The sequence below is a fragment of the Protopterus annectens genome, chromosome 13.part0 (assembly GCF_019279795.1).
Source record: "Protopterus annectens isolate FY-2018-M chromosome 13.part0, PAN1.0, whole genome shotgun sequence".
NCBI lineage: Eukaryota > Metazoa > Chordata > Ceratodontiformes > Protopteridae > Protopterus > Protopterus annectens.
This window is the reverse complement of record NC_056747.1, coordinates 21386035-21408157: the sequence shown is the minus strand read 5'-3', so window position 1 is coordinate 21408157 and position 22123 is coordinate 21386035. Positions and strand designations below refer to the sequence as shown.

The 22123-nt window shown below is 38.4% G+C and overlaps 1 protein-coding gene across 1 annotated transcript in view; it reads left to right on the top strand.

Moving 5' to 3' along the window:
• LOC122817554 (DAP3-binding cell death enhancer 1-like) overlaps positions 1–22123 on the top strand; it is a 938516-nt gene that overhangs the window by 465510 nt on the left and 450883 nt on the right. The window contains exon 6 of the mRNA XM_044090591.1: positions 17083–17241. Coding sequence (XP_043946526.1) covers positions 17083–17241 — 159 coding nt within the window. The remainder of the gene's footprint in view (positions 1–17082; positions 17242–22123) is intronic.

Below are 22123 nucleotides of genomic sequence, written 5' to 3'. Positions count from 1 at the left end.
TCATTCAGAGGTTAGATGTTGTGTGATAATGATAATAATCATTCAGAAGTTATATGTTGTGTGATAATGATAATAATCATTCAGAGGTTAGATGTAGTGTGATAATGATAAGAATCATTCAGAGGTTAGATGTTGTGTGATAATGATAAGAATCATTCAGAGGTTAGATGTTGTGTGATAATGATAAGAATCACTCAGAGGTTAGATGTTGTGTGATAATGATAATAATCATTCAGAGGTTAGATGTGTGATAATGATAATAATCATTCAGAGGTTAGATGTGTGATAATGATAATAATCATTCAGAGGTTAGATGTTGTGTGATAATGATAAGAATCATTCAGAGGTTAGATGTTGTGTGATAATGATAAGAATCATTCAGAGGTTAGATGTTGTGTGATAATGATAAGAATCATTCAGAGGTTAGATGTGTGATAATGATAATCATTCAGAGGTTAGATGTTGTGTGATAATTATAAGAATCATTCAGAGGTTAGATGTTGTGTGATAATGATAATAATCATTCAGAGGTTAGATGTTGTGTGATAATGATAAGAATCATTCAGAGGTTAGATGTTGTGTGATAATGATAAGAATCATTCAGAGGTTAGATGTGTGATAATGATAAGAATCATTCAGAGGTTAGATGTTGTGTGATAATGATAATAATCATTCAGAGGTTAGATGTGTGATAATGATAATCATTCAGAGGTTAGATGTTGTGTGATAATGATAATAATCATTCAGAGGTTAGATGTTGTGTGATAATGATAATAATCATTCAGAGGTTAGATGTTGTGTGATAATGATAATAATCATTCAGAGGTTATATGTTGTGTGATAATGATAAGAATCATTCAGAGGTTATATGTTGTGTGATAATGATAAGAATCATTCAGAAGTTAGATGTGTGATAATGATAAGAATCATTCAGAGGTTAGATGTTGTGTGATAATGATAAGAATCATTCAGAGGTTAGATGTTGTGTGATAATGATAAGAATCATTCAGAGGTTAGATGTTGTGTGATAATGATAATAATCATTCAGAGGTTAGATGTGTGATAATGATAAGAATCATTCAGAGGTTAGATGTTGTGTGATAATGATAAGAATCATTCAGAGGTTAGATGTTGTGTGATAATGATAATAATCATTCAGAGGTTAGATGTTGTGTGATAATGATAATAATCATTCAGAGGTTAGATGTTGTGTGATAATGATAATAATCATTCAGAGGTTAAATGTTGTGTGATAATGATAATAATCATTCAGAGGTTAGATGTGTGATAATGATAAGAATCATTCAGAGGTTAGATGTTGTGTGATAATGATAAGAATCATTCAGATGTTAGATGTGTGATAATGATAAGAATCATTCAGAGGTTAGATGTTGTGTGATAATGATAATAATCATTCAGAGGTTAGATGTTGTGTGATAATGATAATTATCATTCAGAGGTTAGATGTGTGATAATGATAAGAATCATTCAGAGGTTAGATGTTGTGTGATAATGATAATAATCATTCAGAGGTTAGATGTTGTGTGATAATGATAAGAATCATTCAGAGGTTAGATGTGTGATAATGATAAGAATCATTCAGAGGTTAGATGTTGTGTGATAATGATAATCATTCAGAGGTTAGATGTTGTGTGATAATGATAAGAATCATTCAGAGGTTAGATGTTGTGTGATAACTATAAGAATCATTCAGAGGTTAGATGTTGTGTGATAATGATAAGAATCATTCAGAGGTTAGATGTTGTGTGATAATGATAAGAATCATTCAGAGGTTAGATGTTGTGTGATAATGATAAGAATCATTCAGAGGTTAGATGTTGTGTGATAATGATAAGAATCATTCAGAGGTTAGATGTTGTGTGATAATGATAATAATCATTCAGAGGTTAGATGTTGTGTGATAATGATAATCATTCAGAGGTTAGATGTTGTGTGATAATGATAAGAATCATTCAGAGGTTAGATGTTGTGTGATAATGATAATAATCATTCAGAGGTTAGATGTTGTGTGATGATAACAATCATTCAGAGGTTAGATGTGTGATAATGATAAGAATCATTCAGAGGTTAGATGTGTGATAATGATAAGAATCATTCAGAGGTTAGATGTTGTGTGATAATGATAATAATCATTCAGAGGTTAGATGTTGTGTGATAATGATAAGAATCATTCAGAGGTTAGATGTGTGATAATGATAAGAATCATTCAGAGGTTAGATGTGTGATAATGATAAGAATCATTCAGAGGTTAGATGTTGTGTAATAATGATAAGAATCATTCAGAGGTTAGATGTTGTGTGATAATGATAAGAATCATTCAGAGGTTAGATGTTGTGTGATAATGATAAGAATCATTCAGAGGTTAGATGTTGTGTGATAATGATAAGAATCATTCAGAGGTTAGATGTTGTGTGATAATGATAAGAATCATTCAGAGGTTAGATGTTGTGTGATAATGATAAGAATCATTCAGAGGTTAGATGTTGTGTTATAATGATAAGAATCATTCAGAGGTTAGATGTTGTGTGATAATGATAAGAATCATTCAGAGGTTAGATGTTGTGTGATAATGATAAGAATCATTCAGAGGTTAGATGTTGTGTGATAATGATAGTAATCATTCAGAGGTTAGATGTGTGATAATGATAATAATCATTCAGAGGTTAGATGTTGTGTGATAATGATAAGAATCATTCAGAGGTTAGATGTGTGATAATGATAAGAATCATTCAGAGGTTAGATGTTGTGTGATAATGATAAGAATCATTCAGAGGTTAGATGTGTGATAATGATAAGAATCATTCAGAGGTTAGATGTTGTGTGATAATGATAAGAATCATTCAGAGGTTAGATGTTGTGTGATAATGATAAGAATCATTCAGAGGTTAGATGTTGTGTGATAATGATAAGAATCATTCAGAGGTTAGATGTTGTGTGATAATGATAAGAATCATTCAGAGGTTAGATGTTGTGTGATAATGATAAGAATCATTCAGAAGTTAGATGTTGTGTGATAATGATAAGAATCATTCAGAGGTTAGATGTGTGATAATGATAAGAATCATTCAGAGGTTAGATGTGTGATAATGATAAGAATCATTCAGAGGTTAGATGTTGTGTGATAATGATAAGAATCATTCAGAGGTTAGATGTTGTGTGATAATGATAAGAATCATTCAGAGGTTAGATGTTGTGTGATAATGATAAGAATCATTCAGAGGTTAGATGTTGTGTGATAATGATAAGAATCATTCAGAGGTTAGATGTTGTGTGATAATGATAATAATCATTCAGAGGTTAGATGTTGTGTGATAATGATAATAGTCATTCAGAGGTTAGATGTTGTGTGATAATAAGAATCATTCAGAGGTTAGATGTTGTGTGATAATGATAATAATCATTCAGAGGTTAGATGTTGTGTGATAATGATAAGAATCATTCAGAGGTTAGATGTGTGATAATGATAACACTCATTCAGAGGTTAGATGTGTGATAATGATAAGAATCATTCAGAGGTGGGTTAGATGTTGTGTGATAATGATAATAATCATTCAGAGGTTAGATGTTGTGTGATAATGATAAGAATCATTCAGAGGTTAGATGTGTGATAATGATAAGAATCATTCAGAGGTTAGATGTGTGATAATGATAAGAATCATTCAGAGGTTAGATGTTGTGTGATAATGATAAGAATCATTCAGAGGTTAGATGTTGTGTGATAATGATAAGAATCATTCAGAGGTTAGATGTTGTGTGATAATGATAATCATTCAGAGGTTAGATGTTGTGTGATAATGATAAGAATCATTCAGAGGTTAGATGTTGTGTGATAATGATAATCATCATTCAGAGGTTAGATGTTGTGTGATAATGATAATAATCATTCAGAGGTTAGATGTTGTGTGATAATTATAAGAATCATTCAGAGGTTAGATGTTGTGTGATAATGATAAGAATCATTCAGAGGTTAGATGTTGTGTGATAATGATAAGAATCATTCAGAGGTTAGATGTGTGATAATGATAAGAATCATTCAGAGGTTAGATGTGTGATAATGATAATAATCATTGAGAGGTTAGATGTGTGATAATGATAAGAATCATTCAGAGGTTAGATGTTGTGTGATAATGATAAGAATCATTCAGAGGTTAGATGTTGTGTGATAATGATAAGAATCATTCAGAGGTTAGATGTTGTGTGATAATGATAATCATTCAGAGGTTAGAAAGGATTTGGAAGAGAGACTGGATAAGCAATTCACAAAGAAACAATGGGGGGATATGTGCTTGTCTCCCAAATATGCAACGAAATCTAGAAGATTTAAGATTTTTTCTTGGAAATGCTTACATAGATATTTTTATACCCCAACTATACTCCAGGAAAACCCCAGGTATACAGCAAACGTTGGAGGTGTGATTGGGAAAAAAGGGATAATTGGGAACATATTTTCTGGGAGTGTGATGAGTCGGCAAACTTTAAAGTTTTCCTGCAGACTACTCTTTCAGAAATTCTGAGTGAGTAAGTTGGTATAACTAGGAAAATGATTTTTTCTGGGCTATGATACAGAATCGTAGTTGCCTAGTAGACCTAGTATGGCCTTGCTGAGTCTAATTCTGGTGGCTGCCAAAAAAGTAATTACTAGAAAATGGAAATCAAAGCCTAAACCAACTGTACTAGAAGTAGAGAATATAGTAACAGAGATAAAACAACTTCAAATTGGATCTTTAGAAAAGGGCATGACAAATTACACAGAAAAAATAGTAATTTTTGGAACTATACATGCAGAATAACGTTTTGGAGGAGTGAAGTGGAAAAGAAGGCAGTGTTTGAATGAGTTATGTAATGTTTGACTGACAATGACTGGATGGATTATAAGTGATGTAAAATGTTTGCAACTAAAAATATGTCAATATGGTTTGTTTTCCTTTATATAAATATATGATTTATGATTGCCTGGGTCATAAGTGATAATTTAATAAAGATGTTTCTTGTTTAAAAAAGGAGATAGTTGAAGGCAACCGTGGAGAGTGATTTGCTGATCCTCTTTCACAGATACATTTTTAAAAACTAAAAGAGAGAACTTTCAGTCACGTAAGCAGCTTTTCTACCACGTCTCTCCACATGCAGTTGGAACCACGCAATCAGAAAGCAGTCCAGGGCAGAATAATTCAAACAGAAAAGCACCTATGAAAAAAGATAGCTATCTTGAAGGAAAGGAAGAAGGGGCCAGGGCAAGCAATAGAGCTGGAGATAAGGAGCAGATCCCACATAATAATTGGAGAGGCGTGCAGTATTGACTACACAATTCCCCTTCCTGTCCCTTCCCAGCCCCCACATCTGGGCAGTAAGCTGATATATTCAATCCAGAATAATTTTTCCTTTGGGTAAGAGAGAGAATATTTTCAGATCACAGAAGAGAGTTAGGACAATTTCTGCTGTTTCTTAGTGCACCCGCTGTTTCTCAGAGTCTTGGTAGACCCCGTTTTGGAACATATTCTAGCCAGCAAGTTTTTAGAAAGAGTCCTTCTTCAAGGGATAAGCAAGCAGTGGTTTCTGTTGTAGGGTTGTTTTTGTTGTCCAGTAATGAAGTGGAGCTAGGCACTTGCTGTGTCCATCTCTGCCGGTTCCTCCTTGTCCAGTAGTCCACATTACTTACTTTGCATGCTGTGCTTCCCTTTTTTCTTAGGGATACTTACTTGTGACTTTGGATTTGCTAGTCCACATTACTTGCTTTGCATGCTGTGCTTCCCTTTTTTCTTAGGGATACTTACTTGTGACTTTGGATTTGCAGCAACTTCTTTTCCCTTATCCGTTTTTTTTTTTTAAGTTTCTCCAAATCTTTTGGGTTTCTAATACCATGACGGGAATGGACCCCATTCCTAAATCAAAGTATAATTAAAGTTCATGAAATTAGTATTGTTTCAATCTTTGTTGTCAGCCAGAAGTGCTTTTCGCACAGCCTGCAATGTGGCCAGTAGTGACTCCTGCAATTCATACGGGCTTGCATGTATTGGTAACATATCTAAGTACAATTGTAAATTCTTTTTTATAAGATCCATTACTCCTACTGCTATTAGAGCTATCTGGGTATCTTTCTTCCTGAAAATCCTGATATTTTATGATTTTGTGTCTCTCTGTACGCAAGACACTGTAGTCACTGGGTATATAGATTTCAGTGATCAGCGCTACATTTTATTTTCTTTTCATGGACCACTATATCTGGTTTTCTCACATCTATTTTTGAACTGTTGGTAATGGATGATGCCATGTGATGCAGACTTCATCATTTTCTATGATGCTTTGTGGATCATGTTTCCATTGTTTTTCAGACACTTTAGTACCATAATGTTTGTACAATCCCCAATACAACAGTCTTACCAGATTATTATGCCTTTCAATATACAGTCCTTCTGCCATTTGTATATCACAGCCAGCAACAAGGTGTGCGACTGTTTCTAATTCTGTTTTACGAAACCTACATTTGTCTGTTTCTCCCACATGTTCAATGGACTTTGTAAACCAACTTGTACGTAGTCCACTGTCTTTACATTAATCTGCTATAGGTGATGCTCTTATCCATAAATAGTCCCCAAAACTTTTTATGCCACACTTTTTCCCTTATTTTGAAATTCATACAGAAAGGCTGTCAGAATAAATCCAAAGAGATTATCATAGTACTATTTGGCCTTAACTACTGTGGCTTTCTGTACTTAGGTGTCACTCTCTAGGGAAGTCTGTGTCCTCTGCCTTTCAAAATTCTGTTGCACCCACCCAGAGTTCAATTGTCTCCATTTAACTGTGTGGTTCTCTCGTTCCAGTAATGGCTAGGGTCATCTTTTAACTGGGATGATAGTCCAGATCCTTACGTCTTTCCAGAGGCCTAATATTAGAAAAACATACAATAGTAAGTGAAAATGTTTTTGGTGTGGGCTTCTTATTAGAGTATGTGTTTTACAACTCCAATTTCTGCAGTTCTTGACTGTCTTTGTCACTTTAGCATTAAGCTTTTTTTGATTAAAGTGCACCATGTAGCTACTTCCATTTCCTTCCCCCTTAGCTGTCAAATGTCAGCTGTACTGCACTCGTATGGACACATCGTTCCTTGGAGGGGTGACTGAAGGGTGTCATAGACTATTATTCAAGCAGCTGTCAAGCTTTTTCTATGTTGTATGGTCCTAACCCCACTTCTTGGCAGCTGTTTATTGATGCAGGAATATGCAGTGACGTCCTGAGTGTTTTTGCAGTTGCACACATGACCCTTTAAGGTACCTACTATGTGACTTGGCAGGGATCCACCTCATATCCTAACTATTGCCACCTTTTGTATGCCTTGCTTCTGATAAGTGTCCACAGATCAGCAAATAGTGCTACTCTTACCCCCCACACTTCGGATGGGGGGGGTGCCAGCATCACCCATTCACTCCCATCCTCCCTTGCTTGGCCCTGTCAGTGCTACTGTTTCTCTGGGTTACAGTTGGGGCCTTATACCTCTGTGCCAGTGGGCCAGGCACTATTTCCATCTTCAGCAATGTTCTGTTTCTTTGTTTGGAATGTATAAATTACCTTTTTGAGAGGTAGTGTCCTTAACAGTTTACCTTTTAAAGATCCTTAACATTTGTGATTTATGGGCTCATAGTTAAGTAGTAGGCTAGCTGCCCTTGCGGGCTATTTTAAACCTAGCCAGTTCCCCTTTTGTGCTTGAATTTAACCTAACCTATTTGCTTAGAGATTGGCCTTGCTCATCCCATAGTTAAGAAATATATGTATTACCCCAATTGAGAATAACTGGTATCATACCATAGATAATTTGAGGGGGACCCATGCGTGGAACAGAGCATTTAGGAGCTGCCTCTGTCCTTTGATAGTCCAGGGGACAGTCCTGGGGGTAAATTTTCTATTTCCCATCCATAGATCTAAGTTGCACTTAAATATAGTCAAGCACGAACTTTGTTTTATGTGGATGGGGAGTCTGTTCCAGTGGAGAGGTATCCTGTGTGAGATGTACCTGTCCCTTCAAACTGTTCTGTTGATATTTCAGAACAGGTTTAAATTTGTAGACCAAGTATTTCTGATGCCATGTGACTTGCTGATGTGTAGTAAATCCATGAATATTACATCGGAGGATGACTTGCATGTCAGAGACAGGTTACCTTGTATCAGTCTGTGGGGTACAGAGTACAGTGAGAGGGCTATTGAGTCAGTTTGTGTATGACATATTGTTCAGGTCTGTTATCCTTTTAGTGAGGTGTTTCCAGTTGTTGCATGTGTCTGGACAGATACAGGAGATGGTGAGTACAGTGAGAGGGCTATTGAGTCAGTCTGTATGACATATTGTTCAGGTCTGTTATCCTTTTAGTGAGTTGTTTCTGTGGGTTTCCAGTTGCATGTGTCTGGACAGATACATGGGATAGCAAGTACAGTGAGAGGGCTATTGAGTCAGGCTGTGTATGACATATTGTTCAGGTCTTTTATCCTTTTAGTGAGGTGTTTCTGTGGGTTTTCCAGCAGTGAGAGGACTATTGAGTCAGTGTGTGTATGACATATTGTTCAGGTCTGTTATCCTTTTAGTGAGGTGTTTCTGTGGCTTTCCAGTTGTTGCATGTGTCTGGACAGATACATGCTAAACAGAGCATGATTGACCTAATGATGACTGAGTTGAGGGGGTGGACAGTGACATCTCGATATTTTGTTTTTAAGAACTTGATACTTCCTCCTTTTGAACCTGCAACTCTCACACAATTGAAGTATTAATGGAAAATGGTCTTTCTACTGAAAATTAATTCCAACTAGAAGAGTGTATGAATGACGTGTATTTTGTTTTAGTTCTCCATATTTGATTTTTCACAAGAATCTATTAATTGCTACCCACAACTTCTCCTCTGGTTGATAACAATATGCCTGACCTGTATATAAGACTAGAGGGAGTAAAACATGTTGACTGCTTGTATGTTACTATCCATATCCATATAAAAGAGCTTCCATTTTCTCAGTTTTTGTATTATCTTTTGTTTAGTCTCTTCCCACATATCCTTAGCTGCCACACCAGAATTCTAAATACTTAATTTCATCATGTCCCCATAAATATGGATGTTGCTGAACCAATTTGTGTGTGGATACATAATTTACTGCTACTGCTTTTGTTTTAGCTTCATTAATTTTGTTTCCCAAAAAGATCTGGAACGGTCTCAGAATGTTCCACAACACTGTAATGTCTCTTTCTGGTTTTGTTAGGTATTAAACAATACCATCTGCAAATACAGCCAGCTTGCCTTTACTACCATACCAATTATATCCTTGAATTTCTGAGTCCCTTATTTTTTTTGCCAATGGTTCTAAATATAATGCAAATACAGAGTAAAGAGGACACCCCTGCCTGTTCCTCTGTTCAAGCAGAAATAGAGCCTGGGGTCACTACACTGACCCAGATACTGCTGAAGCTCTGCCACAAGAACCAACTCACAAACATTTCCACTGAGAATTTTGTCCTTGTACAGTGTAAGCAAATTTAACTCGAAGAACCTTGCTGTGTATTAACTTCATCTAGTTAAATACATGCCTGCCTGTGCTGGAAATTAATTTTTAACACCACCTGCCAACAGAGTTGTCCTTGTACTCTAAGGACCAGTTACTAAGCTGGTCACTGGCCATTCTCTTGACCAAGAGATTATCCCATATATGCCAGTTACTTAGTCTTCCCGGGTTACAGGTTTCTGCATTGAGGAAATGAAAGAAAACCTGTTGTACTTATTTTTTTTTAATTTTATTATTTTATTTTACATTTGTTAACCGGGATAGTCCGACTGGACGGAGGTTCATTTACAGCGGAGGCCAGGGGAGAAAAGCTCCACAGTTTATTAACAATAATTAAAAGCTAAAGGACAAACAAGCAAACATAAAACCATAAATCAGTGTAACATTAAAAAAATACAGTAGTACTGACAAGTATATTTACAAATTATCTAGTGTTATTTGTTTGTCAAGTTAACAGGCGACAGCTATTTAAGTTATGTAATCCTAAGAATTTGTTAAAGAAGATGGGGAATCTAGGGTTATTTATGTGATACTTGGACATATCCAGTTGTTAGTACGATGAAGTTTGAGTAAGTATTTGAAAGTCTGGGTGGGTGAGGCAGGAGTAATAGAAGTAGTGAGATTATTCCTGGCTTTTGTGTGTGTGGAAAATAGTGCTTTCCCTGCTATGTTATTTGCTCCAGTAATAGTAAGAAGAGACTTGTTAGTAGACAGAAGGGGCGAGAGGTAGAATAGTGAGATAGTAGGTGATTTAGGGCAGGAGTTTTTTCAGGGTAGGTGAGGATGCCGAAGGCTTTGAGAAGTTGTTGATAGCTAAAAAGTTGCAGAAGTTCTAGCCATTGCAAGTCCCTTAGAGCCTGACAATGATGGGTTCTGTAGGGAGAGTTGTTAGCAAACCTAGCAATGTTATTATAGCATGCCTCAAGTTTGGTAAGATCTGTTTTTCTGGCTTGAGTTAGGATAGGTGCAGCATACATCAGAGTGGATAGAAGGTGAGTTTGGGTTAGGGTAATTCTTGCCTTGTCTGTAAGGCATTTTTTATGTCTATAGAGAGTTCCCATTTTGTTTTATGTACCTTTTTAATAGTTTGGGGCTATGTGGACATCAAAGAAAAGGTTATCCATTTCTACCCCAAGGTGTTTAGTATGACTAGTTGGAGATATGGTCTTGGGTAAGTCTATGGACTTTGGTAACTCTTTGCTAATTGTTTTCTACTGTTAGTCTCTGTTAATCTTTGACCTGGGGGTAGTACAATGTAAGCAACCCAGCCATAAATTCAGCCCTTATCCCTCTCCCAATAACTCATCTCTCAAAACTGCAATACAGTTTCAACTCTTATTTCATATATAGTATATCACATCTAACCAAGGATTGCCCAACGTCTGATCCCAACCCTGCCCAACAGCCACGTATCACCACATCCACTTTCAAACCTGTACACACATCCTATATAAAACTACTCAAACCAGGCTCTACTTCAACCAATGACCTTTCAAGTGAGTACACCTTAAAATAGCAGCCGATAGCATTTCCTACTCTACCTCAATCCTTAAAAATAGGTCAGTCCGGGAATCCCATGTTCCCACTCTGGAAAAAGTCACACATTACTCCTCTGCACAAAGGAGGAAATTCAACAAATATTACTAACTTTAGATCTATGACAATCTTACCGTCCTTCTCCAAAACAGTCGAAAAATGTAGTCAGAAACAATTGCTAAACTATCTGCTGCAGGAAGAAGTCCTATCCCCAACACAGCAAGGTTTTTGGCTTTCCCACATTACTAACACTGCACTTCTAACATATATAGATACAGTCAATAAAGCTACAGGTAACGGCAAATTAGTCTCCTCCTTATTTCTAGTCTTGTCTAAAGCCTTCAACATAGTTTGTCACAACAAACATCTACTTCAAATGCCCTCATTAGGTATCCCTCAGCCCGCAGTTCTATTCTTTAAAAGCTACCTGTCCGATAGGTATCAGTAAGTAAAATAAAACTCCACCCTGTACCTCAAGGCTCTAGCATCTAAATTGGTTAGAACTGATACATTGTCTAACCACCTATAAAATTATCCAGCATCCATGTGTCTGTCCAGCACTAAAAGACATTTTACACAACTCTGTTCCCACTCAGTCATTATGATCCAATGACCAAAAACTGCTGCCTGTCTACAAACCTATGAAATCTGATGGGCATTGTCTGTACTTGCACCATGTTGCTAAGGCCTGGAAGTCCTTCTCTCTATCCATCAGGGCAATACCCTCCCTCCCATCTGTTTGCAATTAAAATTATGTCAGTATAGTTTGCTTTCATTTATGTAAACGTATGATTGCCTGTGTCATACATGGTAATTTAATAAAGATGATTCTACTTAAAGAAAAAAAAGAAGCAAAGTGAGCTGCAAAAATAAAAAAATAAACCATTCTGAAAGACTTCCTAGCCAAAAGGACAAATTATATCCCTAAATGTTGACAAACAGAGGTGGCAGAAGATGCTGAAGGCTGGGGGGGGCTGATCTCTACAGGGGTATACAGTAACCTGAAAAGGGCATTTATACTTTTTTTCTTCTACTATTAACTGTGATAAACATACATAACTGTTTAATAGCTGCATATCCAGCCAACTGTAGTTGCATTACATAATCCATGCTCTGCCTAAAAAAGCTGCTATTGTACGTAGAGAATGTTTTTTTTTCCCAAACGCCTTTATTGAATTATCACATCTGACACGGGCAAATTTACATTCATATAAAAGTAATCAAAATATATTAACATAACAAATATTATACTTCACATATATTACTATATGCCATATAATCTAAGCACAAATTATTAAATTCCTGCTTTTTTAACAAGAAACATCTTCATTAAACCATCACGTACTACATAGGCAATCATACATTTATTTAAATGAAAACAAACCACATCGACACAATCCTAGTGGCAAGCATTTTACTTCACAAACCATACTGACACACTCCCAGTTGCAAACATTATACATCACTTATAGTCTACCCAATCTTTCTCACTCAAACATTGCATAGCTCATTCAAATCCTGCTGCCTTTTAGGCCTCATTACTCATTTTCTAAATATCTCAATTCCAGTTTTGTCTCTGTTACTATATTCACTACTTCCAATATAAGTTGGTTTAGATTTTGATTTCTATTTTCTAGTAATTGTGCTTCTGGCAGCCACCATTATTAGACACAAGGCTTTACCATGTCTAGGCAATTGCAATTCTGTATCATAGCTCAGAAAAATCATCTCCCTCGTCAGACCAATTTGCCCATCCAGAATCTCTGACAGTGCATCCCGCAGGGAATCCATGAAGTCCACCAACTCATAGCACTCCCATAAAATATGTTCCCAATTACCTCTCTTCCCTTTCACACCTCCAACATCTACTGTCTACCTGAGAAAAAATTCTCTGGAGTCTAACTGGGATATAAAAATATCTATGTAAACATTTCCAGGAAAAAAATCCTAAATCTTCTAGATTTTGTTGCATATTTGGGAGCCAAAATATATCCTCCCGTTGTTTCTTTGTGAATAGCTTATCCAGTATCTTTTCCCAAGCCTTTCTAACCTCCTCTGATTGAGTCTTGTAGTTATCATGCAAAATTTTATATGCTGTACTAATCATTCCTATTTTAATGGCAGCTTATGTTCTGTATTCTATTAAAAACTCTACCAGTGCTGGTCTTTCATGTAGGAACCCCCCCCCCCATTTCTTTCTCTTTGCCTGTACTCTAATATCAATCCTTGCTAGGGAAGGCAATCTCTAACCTGCAGTCCAAATAAATTCTTGGCTTCTTCCCATTCTATTACCTTTCCCTCTCTAGTTATTTGCTCCCAATACCTTGGCTCCTTTGCCAGTTTTCTCCAATAAATTCCAGCCCGCTCTTGTCTATTGTCTGTATCCCTAATTGCAGTCATCCCTATCGACATAATCTCCTTTATCAATTCCCATGCTGTTATAGTTCAATACTTTCTGCTACTTTATGGATACAACATATTACATGATTATTGTTATTCTCCTTAAAGGCCTGCATCCAAAATCCTAGTCTTTTCTTATTTCTTGAGCTTCACAGATATTACAAGTACAGGTGTCACAGTTACATGTACAGGTACAGGTGTCACAGTTACATGTACTGGTACAGGTGTCACAGTTACATGTACTATTACAAGTACAGTTGTCACAGTTACTTGTACTGGTACAGGTGTCACAGTTACTTGTACTGGTACAGGTGTCAGTTACATGTACTGGTACAGGTGTCACAGTTACATGTGCTGGTACAGGTGTCACAGTTACTTGTACTGGTACAGGTGTCACAGTTACATGTGCTGGTACAGATGTCACAGTTACATGTGCTGGCTTGTGAGCTGTTGTGCATTACACAGATATTACAAGTACAGGTGTCACAGTTACTTGTGTTGGTACAGGTGTCACAGTTACATGTGCTGGTACAGGTGTCACAGTTACATGTGCTGGCTTGTGAGCTGTTGTGCATTACACAGATATTACGAGTACAGGTGACACAGTTACATGTGCTGGTACAGGTGTCACAGTTACATGTGCTGGCTTGTCAGCTGTTGTGCATTACACAGATATTACAAGTACAGGTGTCACAGTTACTTGTGCTGGTACAGGTGTCACAGTTACATGTGCTGGCTTGTGAGCTGTTGTGCATTACACAGATATTACAAGTACAGGTGTCACAGTTACATGTGCTGGCTTGTGAGCTGTTGTGCATTACACAGATATTACAAGTACAGGTGTCACAGTTACATGTGCTGGCTTGTGAGCTGTTGTGCATTACACAGATATCACAAGTACAGGTGTCACAGTTACTTGTGCTGGCTTGTGAGCTGTTGTGCATTACACAGATATCACAAGTACAGGTGTTACAGTTACATGTACTGGCTTGTGAGCTGTTGTGCATTACACAGATATTACAAGTACAGGTGTCACAGTTACTTGTGCTGGCTTGTGAGCTGTTGTGCATTACACAGATATTACAAGAACAGGTGTCATTTACATGTGCTGGCTTGTGAGCTGTTGTGCATTGCACAGATATTACAAGTACAGGTGACACAGTTACATGTGCTGGCTTGTGAGCTGTTGTGCATTGCACAGATATCACAAGTACAGGTGTCATTTACATGTGCTGGCTTGTGAGCTGTTACATGTGCTGGCTTGTGAGCTGTTGTGCATTACACAGATATTACAAGTACAGGTGTCACAGTTACATGTGCTGGCTTGTGAGCTGTTGTGCATTACACAGATATCACAAGTACAGGTGTCACAGTTACTTGTGCTGGCTTGTGAGCTGTTGTGCATTACACAGATATCACAAGTACAGGTGTCACAGTTACATGTACTGGCTTGTGAGCTGTTGTGCATTACACAGATATTACAAGTACAGGTGTCACAGTTACTTGTGCTGGCTTGTGAGCTGTTGTGCATTACACAGATATTACAAGAACAGGTGTCATTTACATGTGCTGGCTTGTGAGCTGTTGTGCATTGCACAGATATTACAAGTACAGGTGTCACAGTTACATGTACTGGCTTGTTAGCTGTTGTGCATTACACAAATATTACAAGTACAGGTGTCATTTACATGTGCTGGCTTGTGAGCTGTTGTGCATTACACAGATATTACAAGTACAGGTGTCACAATTACATGTGCTGGCTTGTGAGCTGTTGTGCATTGCACAGATATCACAAGTACAAGTGTCACAGTTACATGTACTGTCTTGTGAGCTGTTGAGCATTACACAGATATTACAAGTACAGGTGTCACAGTTACATGTACTGGCTGAGCTGTTGTGCATTATACAGATATTACAAGTACAGGTGTCACAGTTACTTGTGCTGGCTTGTGAGCTGTTGTGCATTACACAGATATTACAAGTACAGGTGTCACAATTACATGTGCTGGCTTGTGAGCTGTTGTGCATTACACAGATATTACAAGTACAGGTGACACAGTTACATGTGCTGGCTTGTGAGCTGTTGTGCATTGCACAGATATCACAAGTACAGGTGTCACAGTTACATGTACTGGCTTGTGAGCTGTTGTGCATTACACAGATATTACAAGTACAGGTGTCACAGTTACATGTACTGGCTGAGCTGTTGTGCATTATACAGATATTACAAGTACAGGTGTCACAGTTACTTGTGCTGGCTTGTGAGCTGCTGTGCATTACACAGATATCACAAGTACAGATTTCACAGTTACATGTACTGGCTTGTGAGCTGTTGTGCATTATACATATATCACAAGTACAGGTGTCACAGTTACATGTACTGGCTTGTGAGCTGTTGTGCATTACACAGATATTACAAGTACAGGTGTCACAGTTACATGTGCTGGCTTGTGAGCTGTTGTGCATTACACAGATATTACAAGTACAGGTGACACAGTTACAAGTGCTGACTTGAGCTGGTGTGTATTACACATATATTGCAAGTACGGGTGTCACAGTTACTTGTGCTGACTTGTGAGCTGCTGTGCTAATGCATAGTTATTACAAGTACAGATGTGACAGTTGCATGTGCTTGTTTGTGAGCTGCTGTTCATTACACAGAGATTACAAGTTCATATATGACAGTTATGTGTGCTGACTTATGCTGCTGTGCCTCACATAGTTATTACAAGTAGAGGTGTCACAGTTACTGGTGCTGACTTGTGAGCTGCTGTGCATTACACAGTTGTTACAAGTACAGGTGTCACAGTTATGTGTGCTGATTTGAGCTGCTGTGCATCACACAGTTATTACAAGTACAGGTGTCACAATTACATGTGCCAACTTGTGTGCTGTTACACATTGCACAGATATTTAAGGAGACTGGTTACAGGTCTCCTGGAGCAGGACGAAGAGAGTAGGTGCCCACTGGCTGCTGTTATCATGTGGGCTCAGGCAATTCTGTACAGTGTGCAGCAAGTTGTAGTTTGACACAAACAAGCAGAAAGTTGTGTAAAACAATAATAATAATGTAAAATCGTCAGAAACAAGCAAACTGCCAATAAAATTGATTCTGTTAATGAGCTGACTACAAATAAATGTTCAGGACTCTGCAAGATCCCCCTTTTCTTACCACAGCAAACTGTAGCAATAGTCCCAAATGAAAAAAATACAACTAACAGGCATAGAGGAACCAATACTAACTTTAAATGCTAGGAAAAGGTCATTTTTGTGGTGTTAGAGTGATCAGATATATGGGGATCAAGGATTATTTTTGCACGCCTTTTAATGTTGCTTCAGAACAGTGTGCAGTATTTGTGCCGATCCAGTGTACAAGTGTAGGCACTTAAGAACTATAGAATGCAGCTGTACCTGTGGGCTAAGGATGTATACACTCCTATGTCGTTTGTTGTATAGAAAGCCTGTTTAAAGATCATCTGATATTGTGTGGATCTGTTATGTCCAGGATGTCTTAATCGACTGTGAAAGAAAGTTTTGCACTAAAGATGCATCTCTACAGAACTGTTTGTTTTACATTATATCTTCTCTTTCTAGGCAGCTGCCTATTATAGATGTGCGGCTGAGGCAGGTCACAACCTAGCGCAGTACAGGTATGCAAAGTACCTTTTAAGTCCAAAGCATGAAAAGCTTGCTGAAGATGTATACAAGGCAGTAACACTCCTGCAACAAGCAGCAAAGGCTGGACTCCCTGAGGTAAGAGCTTGATACTTTTTCATAGTCATATCTAAAATAATATTTATTTTGATTTTTGCTTACCAAATTTGACTGATTGAGTTTATTTAAAAAAAACATTTTCATAGGAGGCTATGGAGAAAAGCTCCATCGTATTACAGAAAAAAATGACCAAATCTCCAGAAGGGCAAATCTCATTTTTTTACAAGGGGGGAAAGCCACCCACACACACCTGAACTGATATATACCAACTCCAAGATCACCATGCCTCAGGGAAAAGGGACTATCCCAACAAATGGCCACCTTGGAGTTAGTATATATGTAAGTCCATTTTCTTGGCTGTTCAGTCTCCATGTTTCGGGACTCAGTATAGCAGGTCCCAACATGTTAAATGGTAACTAATAAAGACAACTATTGCACCATTAAAAATACTTGTGCACTTTGTAGATGTTGAACATTGAGCATTTAAAGATGTGTATTAGTCTGTTTCAAAAAGAAATAGAAGTGAGGGAAGGAATGTTGTAGTGCAGAAAATGGTAATAACGTAGTTAAGATGTGAGGTATCAAGCAGGTTCAGAAGCAATTATATATGCATATCTGATGGTTTATATCAGAAGTACATAGGTGGAGGTGGGCAGACAGTGTCACAAAACTATGTACATGGCTGGGAGATATGGGACATAAGATTCTGAATGAAGAGAAATGTTTTTTGATATTACAAGCTGAAGATTACAGTAGCATTTATCCCAGAGTGGTACAGGAGCAGATCCATTAATTAGGTGAAGTTTTATTTGCATTTTAAATGAGCTGTACATTCTGAATGGATTGCAGTAGTGGTGGGATGTGGTTCCATAGTTTAGCTACACTTATAGAGAGTCACCTACAGTACAAGATGATTTGGTTCTAGTGATTAGTGTTTTTTTCCTCTAGTGAGTAAAATTCTGTTGTACGAACAGTGTTGTATCAAGTTGTTATGGGCTGGACAATTTTCTGGCTTGGAATGAAGTCTTGGGTATTGTAGTTTGCCTAGAAAGAGCTTGGTGATTTGGTAGTTCTAACGAGTTTAATTCTTTCAGTACTAGGCAGTAGGGTAATGTGAATGCCATGGTGGAGTTATGGTTAAAGTGGTAGCAATAAAGGAGCTGCTACGGATATGCTGTCTGGTTCCTAAATATGCTAAGTTGGGCCTGGGTTTGGGTGGATGTCACCGCTATGTTCTGTGGTTAGGGGAATGTGTTGGTACACATTCAGGTATTCTTGCTTGATTTTATGGTTAATTCCTGCTGGAAAAAGTACTGTGGTATACTCGGAGATTACATAGTAATCCCCAGTGGAAACAATTAGCCCACAGTATAAACTGCTAGTTGCCACAATAAGCTGCAAGCAGTGATCAAAAAATGCTGTAAAGTCAGCAGAGACTAAGGTGAAGACCGGGAAGTTAACTGGAGAGAAACCGTAAGTGTTCAAGGAAATAAACAGGGTTTTAGCACATCAGTAAGACGAAGAAATAGACAAACTTGAAAATAATGGCAGTGCCTCAGAAGAGCACATGTAGAGCCAGATATCTAGCCGAGCCAGGTATGGCTGTAAGGTATATAAGGAAACCTGGTGGTGGAATGCAGAAGTTCAGGAGTTCATCAAAAGAAAGGAGGAGTGGACGAAGAAATGGGAAAATGAAAAGATGGACCACACTAAGAATGAATAGTGGCTGGCTAACAGAGGTTATAAGAGTAGTTGCAGTAGCAAAGACCAAGGCATCAGAGGCACTCTGCCAGCTACTTGAAAGTGACTCTGCAAATGGCACAATAAACTCTACCAGGTCACAAGGCAAAAGTAAGTAATAGAAGATAGTCATCAAACACCCTTCCATGCCATCTACAGCCCTGCTCACTGTTGTGCAGGACATCAAAAGCAGATAGCAAGAGCACTGCCAGAAGCTTCTGAATGAAGAAGACCCCACAGAAGCTGTTCTACTTCAGATCCAGCCTACAATGAAAGAACAGAAGTCCACCCTAGTAGAAGTAAGAACAGCACTAAGGAAAATGAAGTCAGAGAAAGCAGTTGGTTCAGTTGAGGTTACAACGGATATGATCAAGATGTTGGGTGAGTTATAAGAGAAATAGTGGGTACTTATAGCAGTATGCAGAGAAAGACATGTCCCAGTTAACTGGAAAATAAACATTCTAGTGCCAGTGTAGAGAAACAAAGGGGACATTCCCAACTGAGCAGTAATGAGGTATCCGTCTTCTGTCACACTGTATATAAGGCATTGAGACGGTGATTGAGAAATACACAGAGCAGTAAAAAGTGAGACGGCAGTTGAAAAGTTAACATTCAGATCAGGATGCAGTACAACCAAAACAATGTTCCCAGGGAGACATTTAGCTGAGAAGACTTCAGAGATTAGGACAGAGTCCAATTGAGCATTCCTTGACTTGAACAAAGTGTATGACAGGGTCCCAAGACCTTTGGACAGTCATGTAGTAGTTCAAAATCCAAGAAACATTGGTAGAATTAGTGCAGGGCTATATACAAGGACCCAGAGACATAAATGTGAACAGTATTTAGATTCACAGCTGTGTTCCCAGTGGGAGTGGGAGCCCCTGTTGCAGCTGTAAGCCCACTGCTGTTCGCAGTGATAATGGACTACATTAGCAAATGGTTTGGAGGGAATAGCTCAAAAAAGCTGCTGTATGCAGATGATGTGGCATTACAGACAGACTCTGAACAAGAACTTCAACAAATGACAGATGAATGAAATGCAAAACTGTAGACATATAAGATGAAACGGAGTACAAATAGAGCACTTCTAATGACAACAAGTAGGAAAAATCTGAACAGTTTGAAAATTGAGATAAAAAGAAAAATCATGGAACATGTTAACAGTTTCAAGTATGTATGAGGGGATAATTGAGGAGAAGGGAAATCTGAATGAGACAGTCATCGCTAGAATCAGAGGTCTTTTAGCCAATTGGCACAGTCACAAGAGTGTCAGGGTAGTGCATGACAAAAGAATTCCAAAGACGTGGGTGTACTAAATTGGTGCAACCAGTGATAATATATTGTACAGAAACTTGGCAATGAAAGCAGAGCTAGAAGTGATGGAGATGAAGTGCCTGAGATGGATAGTTGGATACACACAATGGGATACACAAAGACGCAAGGACAGTCAAAGCAGACGCTCGAGTAGCTGCTTGCAGAGAAGGTCAGTGAGAAAAGATTACTGTAGTTTGTTCACATGTGCAAGAATGCAAAGGACAGTCTAGTAAAGAACTTGGACAGACAGGAAGAAATACCAGAAGAAACACCCTCTCCAACAAAGTGATGGATAGATTGTATCAGAGAAGACCTGTGATAGTTAGGCATAACTGTTGAAGAAGGTTGGAGAGTGTTGTTGAATCGAGACAGATGGTGACAGTTGATGCGACAGCCCAACCCCATGTAGAAAAATGTGAAGAAGAGGATTGATAATGATGAAGATGACCCAGCTTGTGAATAGATGGCTGTTGCTTTTGATAATGTTACATGAACAAGAGGAGAAGGTAAACACTTGCACCACACCACACCACACTCATCACAGTCTCACTAAATCTACACCACCAAAATCCATACATAGAAACACAAAAGCATTCGCGGAGGCTCTCAATAATAATCTGCTCATCCAACAGAGACCTCCAAAGCAGAAATGCAAGCAACCTCCACCCCCCAACACAACCCAAATGGCACATAGCCCACAGACTCAGTGTGCCACTCAACCGCAGCCCATAAGGCAAAACAACATACCCAATACACTAGTCGTAGGTAACTCTATAGTCAGGCACACTGATATCCCCACTCACCAGGCTAAACAAGGAGAAGGTTACTGTCAGCTGCCTGTCAGGTGCCAGGATCCACCACATAACCCACGCATTCAGGTCACTCCACAACAAGTACAAATATGACTCTGTCATTGTCCATGTTGGTGTGAACGACCTGAGATGTACCTCCCTGGACTACAGGAAAAGAGACATGGAAGAGCTCTCCAATCTTGTAGCCCAGGCAGGTATGACCCTAGCCCTGAGTAGCATTCTGCCATCACCCAGAATGATACCGCAGTACAAGGACAAAATGATTGACTTCAACAATTGGCTAAGCTTCTGGTGTCATTCTATAGGGATCCAGTACCGGTCTGCCTGGGATGACATGGTCGACAGACCACGATGCTTTGCCAGAGATGGCCTGCTCCTGTCACCCCTGGGATTCCTGATACTGGCTAAGGTTCTTGCCTCCCCTATAGTGCCTTTTTTAGGCAAGGTTCAAATGACAAATTCACCACCATAACATGAACAGGCAAGCAAAAACTGAGGGTGATGCTACTCAATGCTAGAAGTCAAAATCTCAAAATGCATTCACTCGAGGCACTCCTTAAAATGGAGAACATCGATATCTGTACCGTGACTGAGACCTGGTTCAAGGCTCCAGAGAGCAGCCCTGCACTACCAGGCTATAACTCATACCACACTTTTCAGCCATGTAACCTGGACCGGAACACTAAAGGTGGAGTTGTGTCCATATTCATTAAGGATATCCACACCTCTAGGCTAGTTGCTCAGCATAATGCATCCGAGGTTATCCAAGTGCAACTAACTCTGGGCAAAACTGCAATCCAAATTGTAGCTTGCTACAGATCCCCCACCATGCCCCAGGATTCCCACTCCTCTTTTCTTGATGTACTGGATAATATTAGGGTTCAACCAAACATCCTAATAATGGGCGATTTCAACTACCACACCATTAACTGGGAAAACTACTCATGTACCAACTCCTTAGCTCAGCGCTTTCTGGAATTCATAAACTCCAATGCCCTGGATCAACTTATCCACACCCTCACCAGTGGTGACAATATCCTAGAGCTAGTCATTAC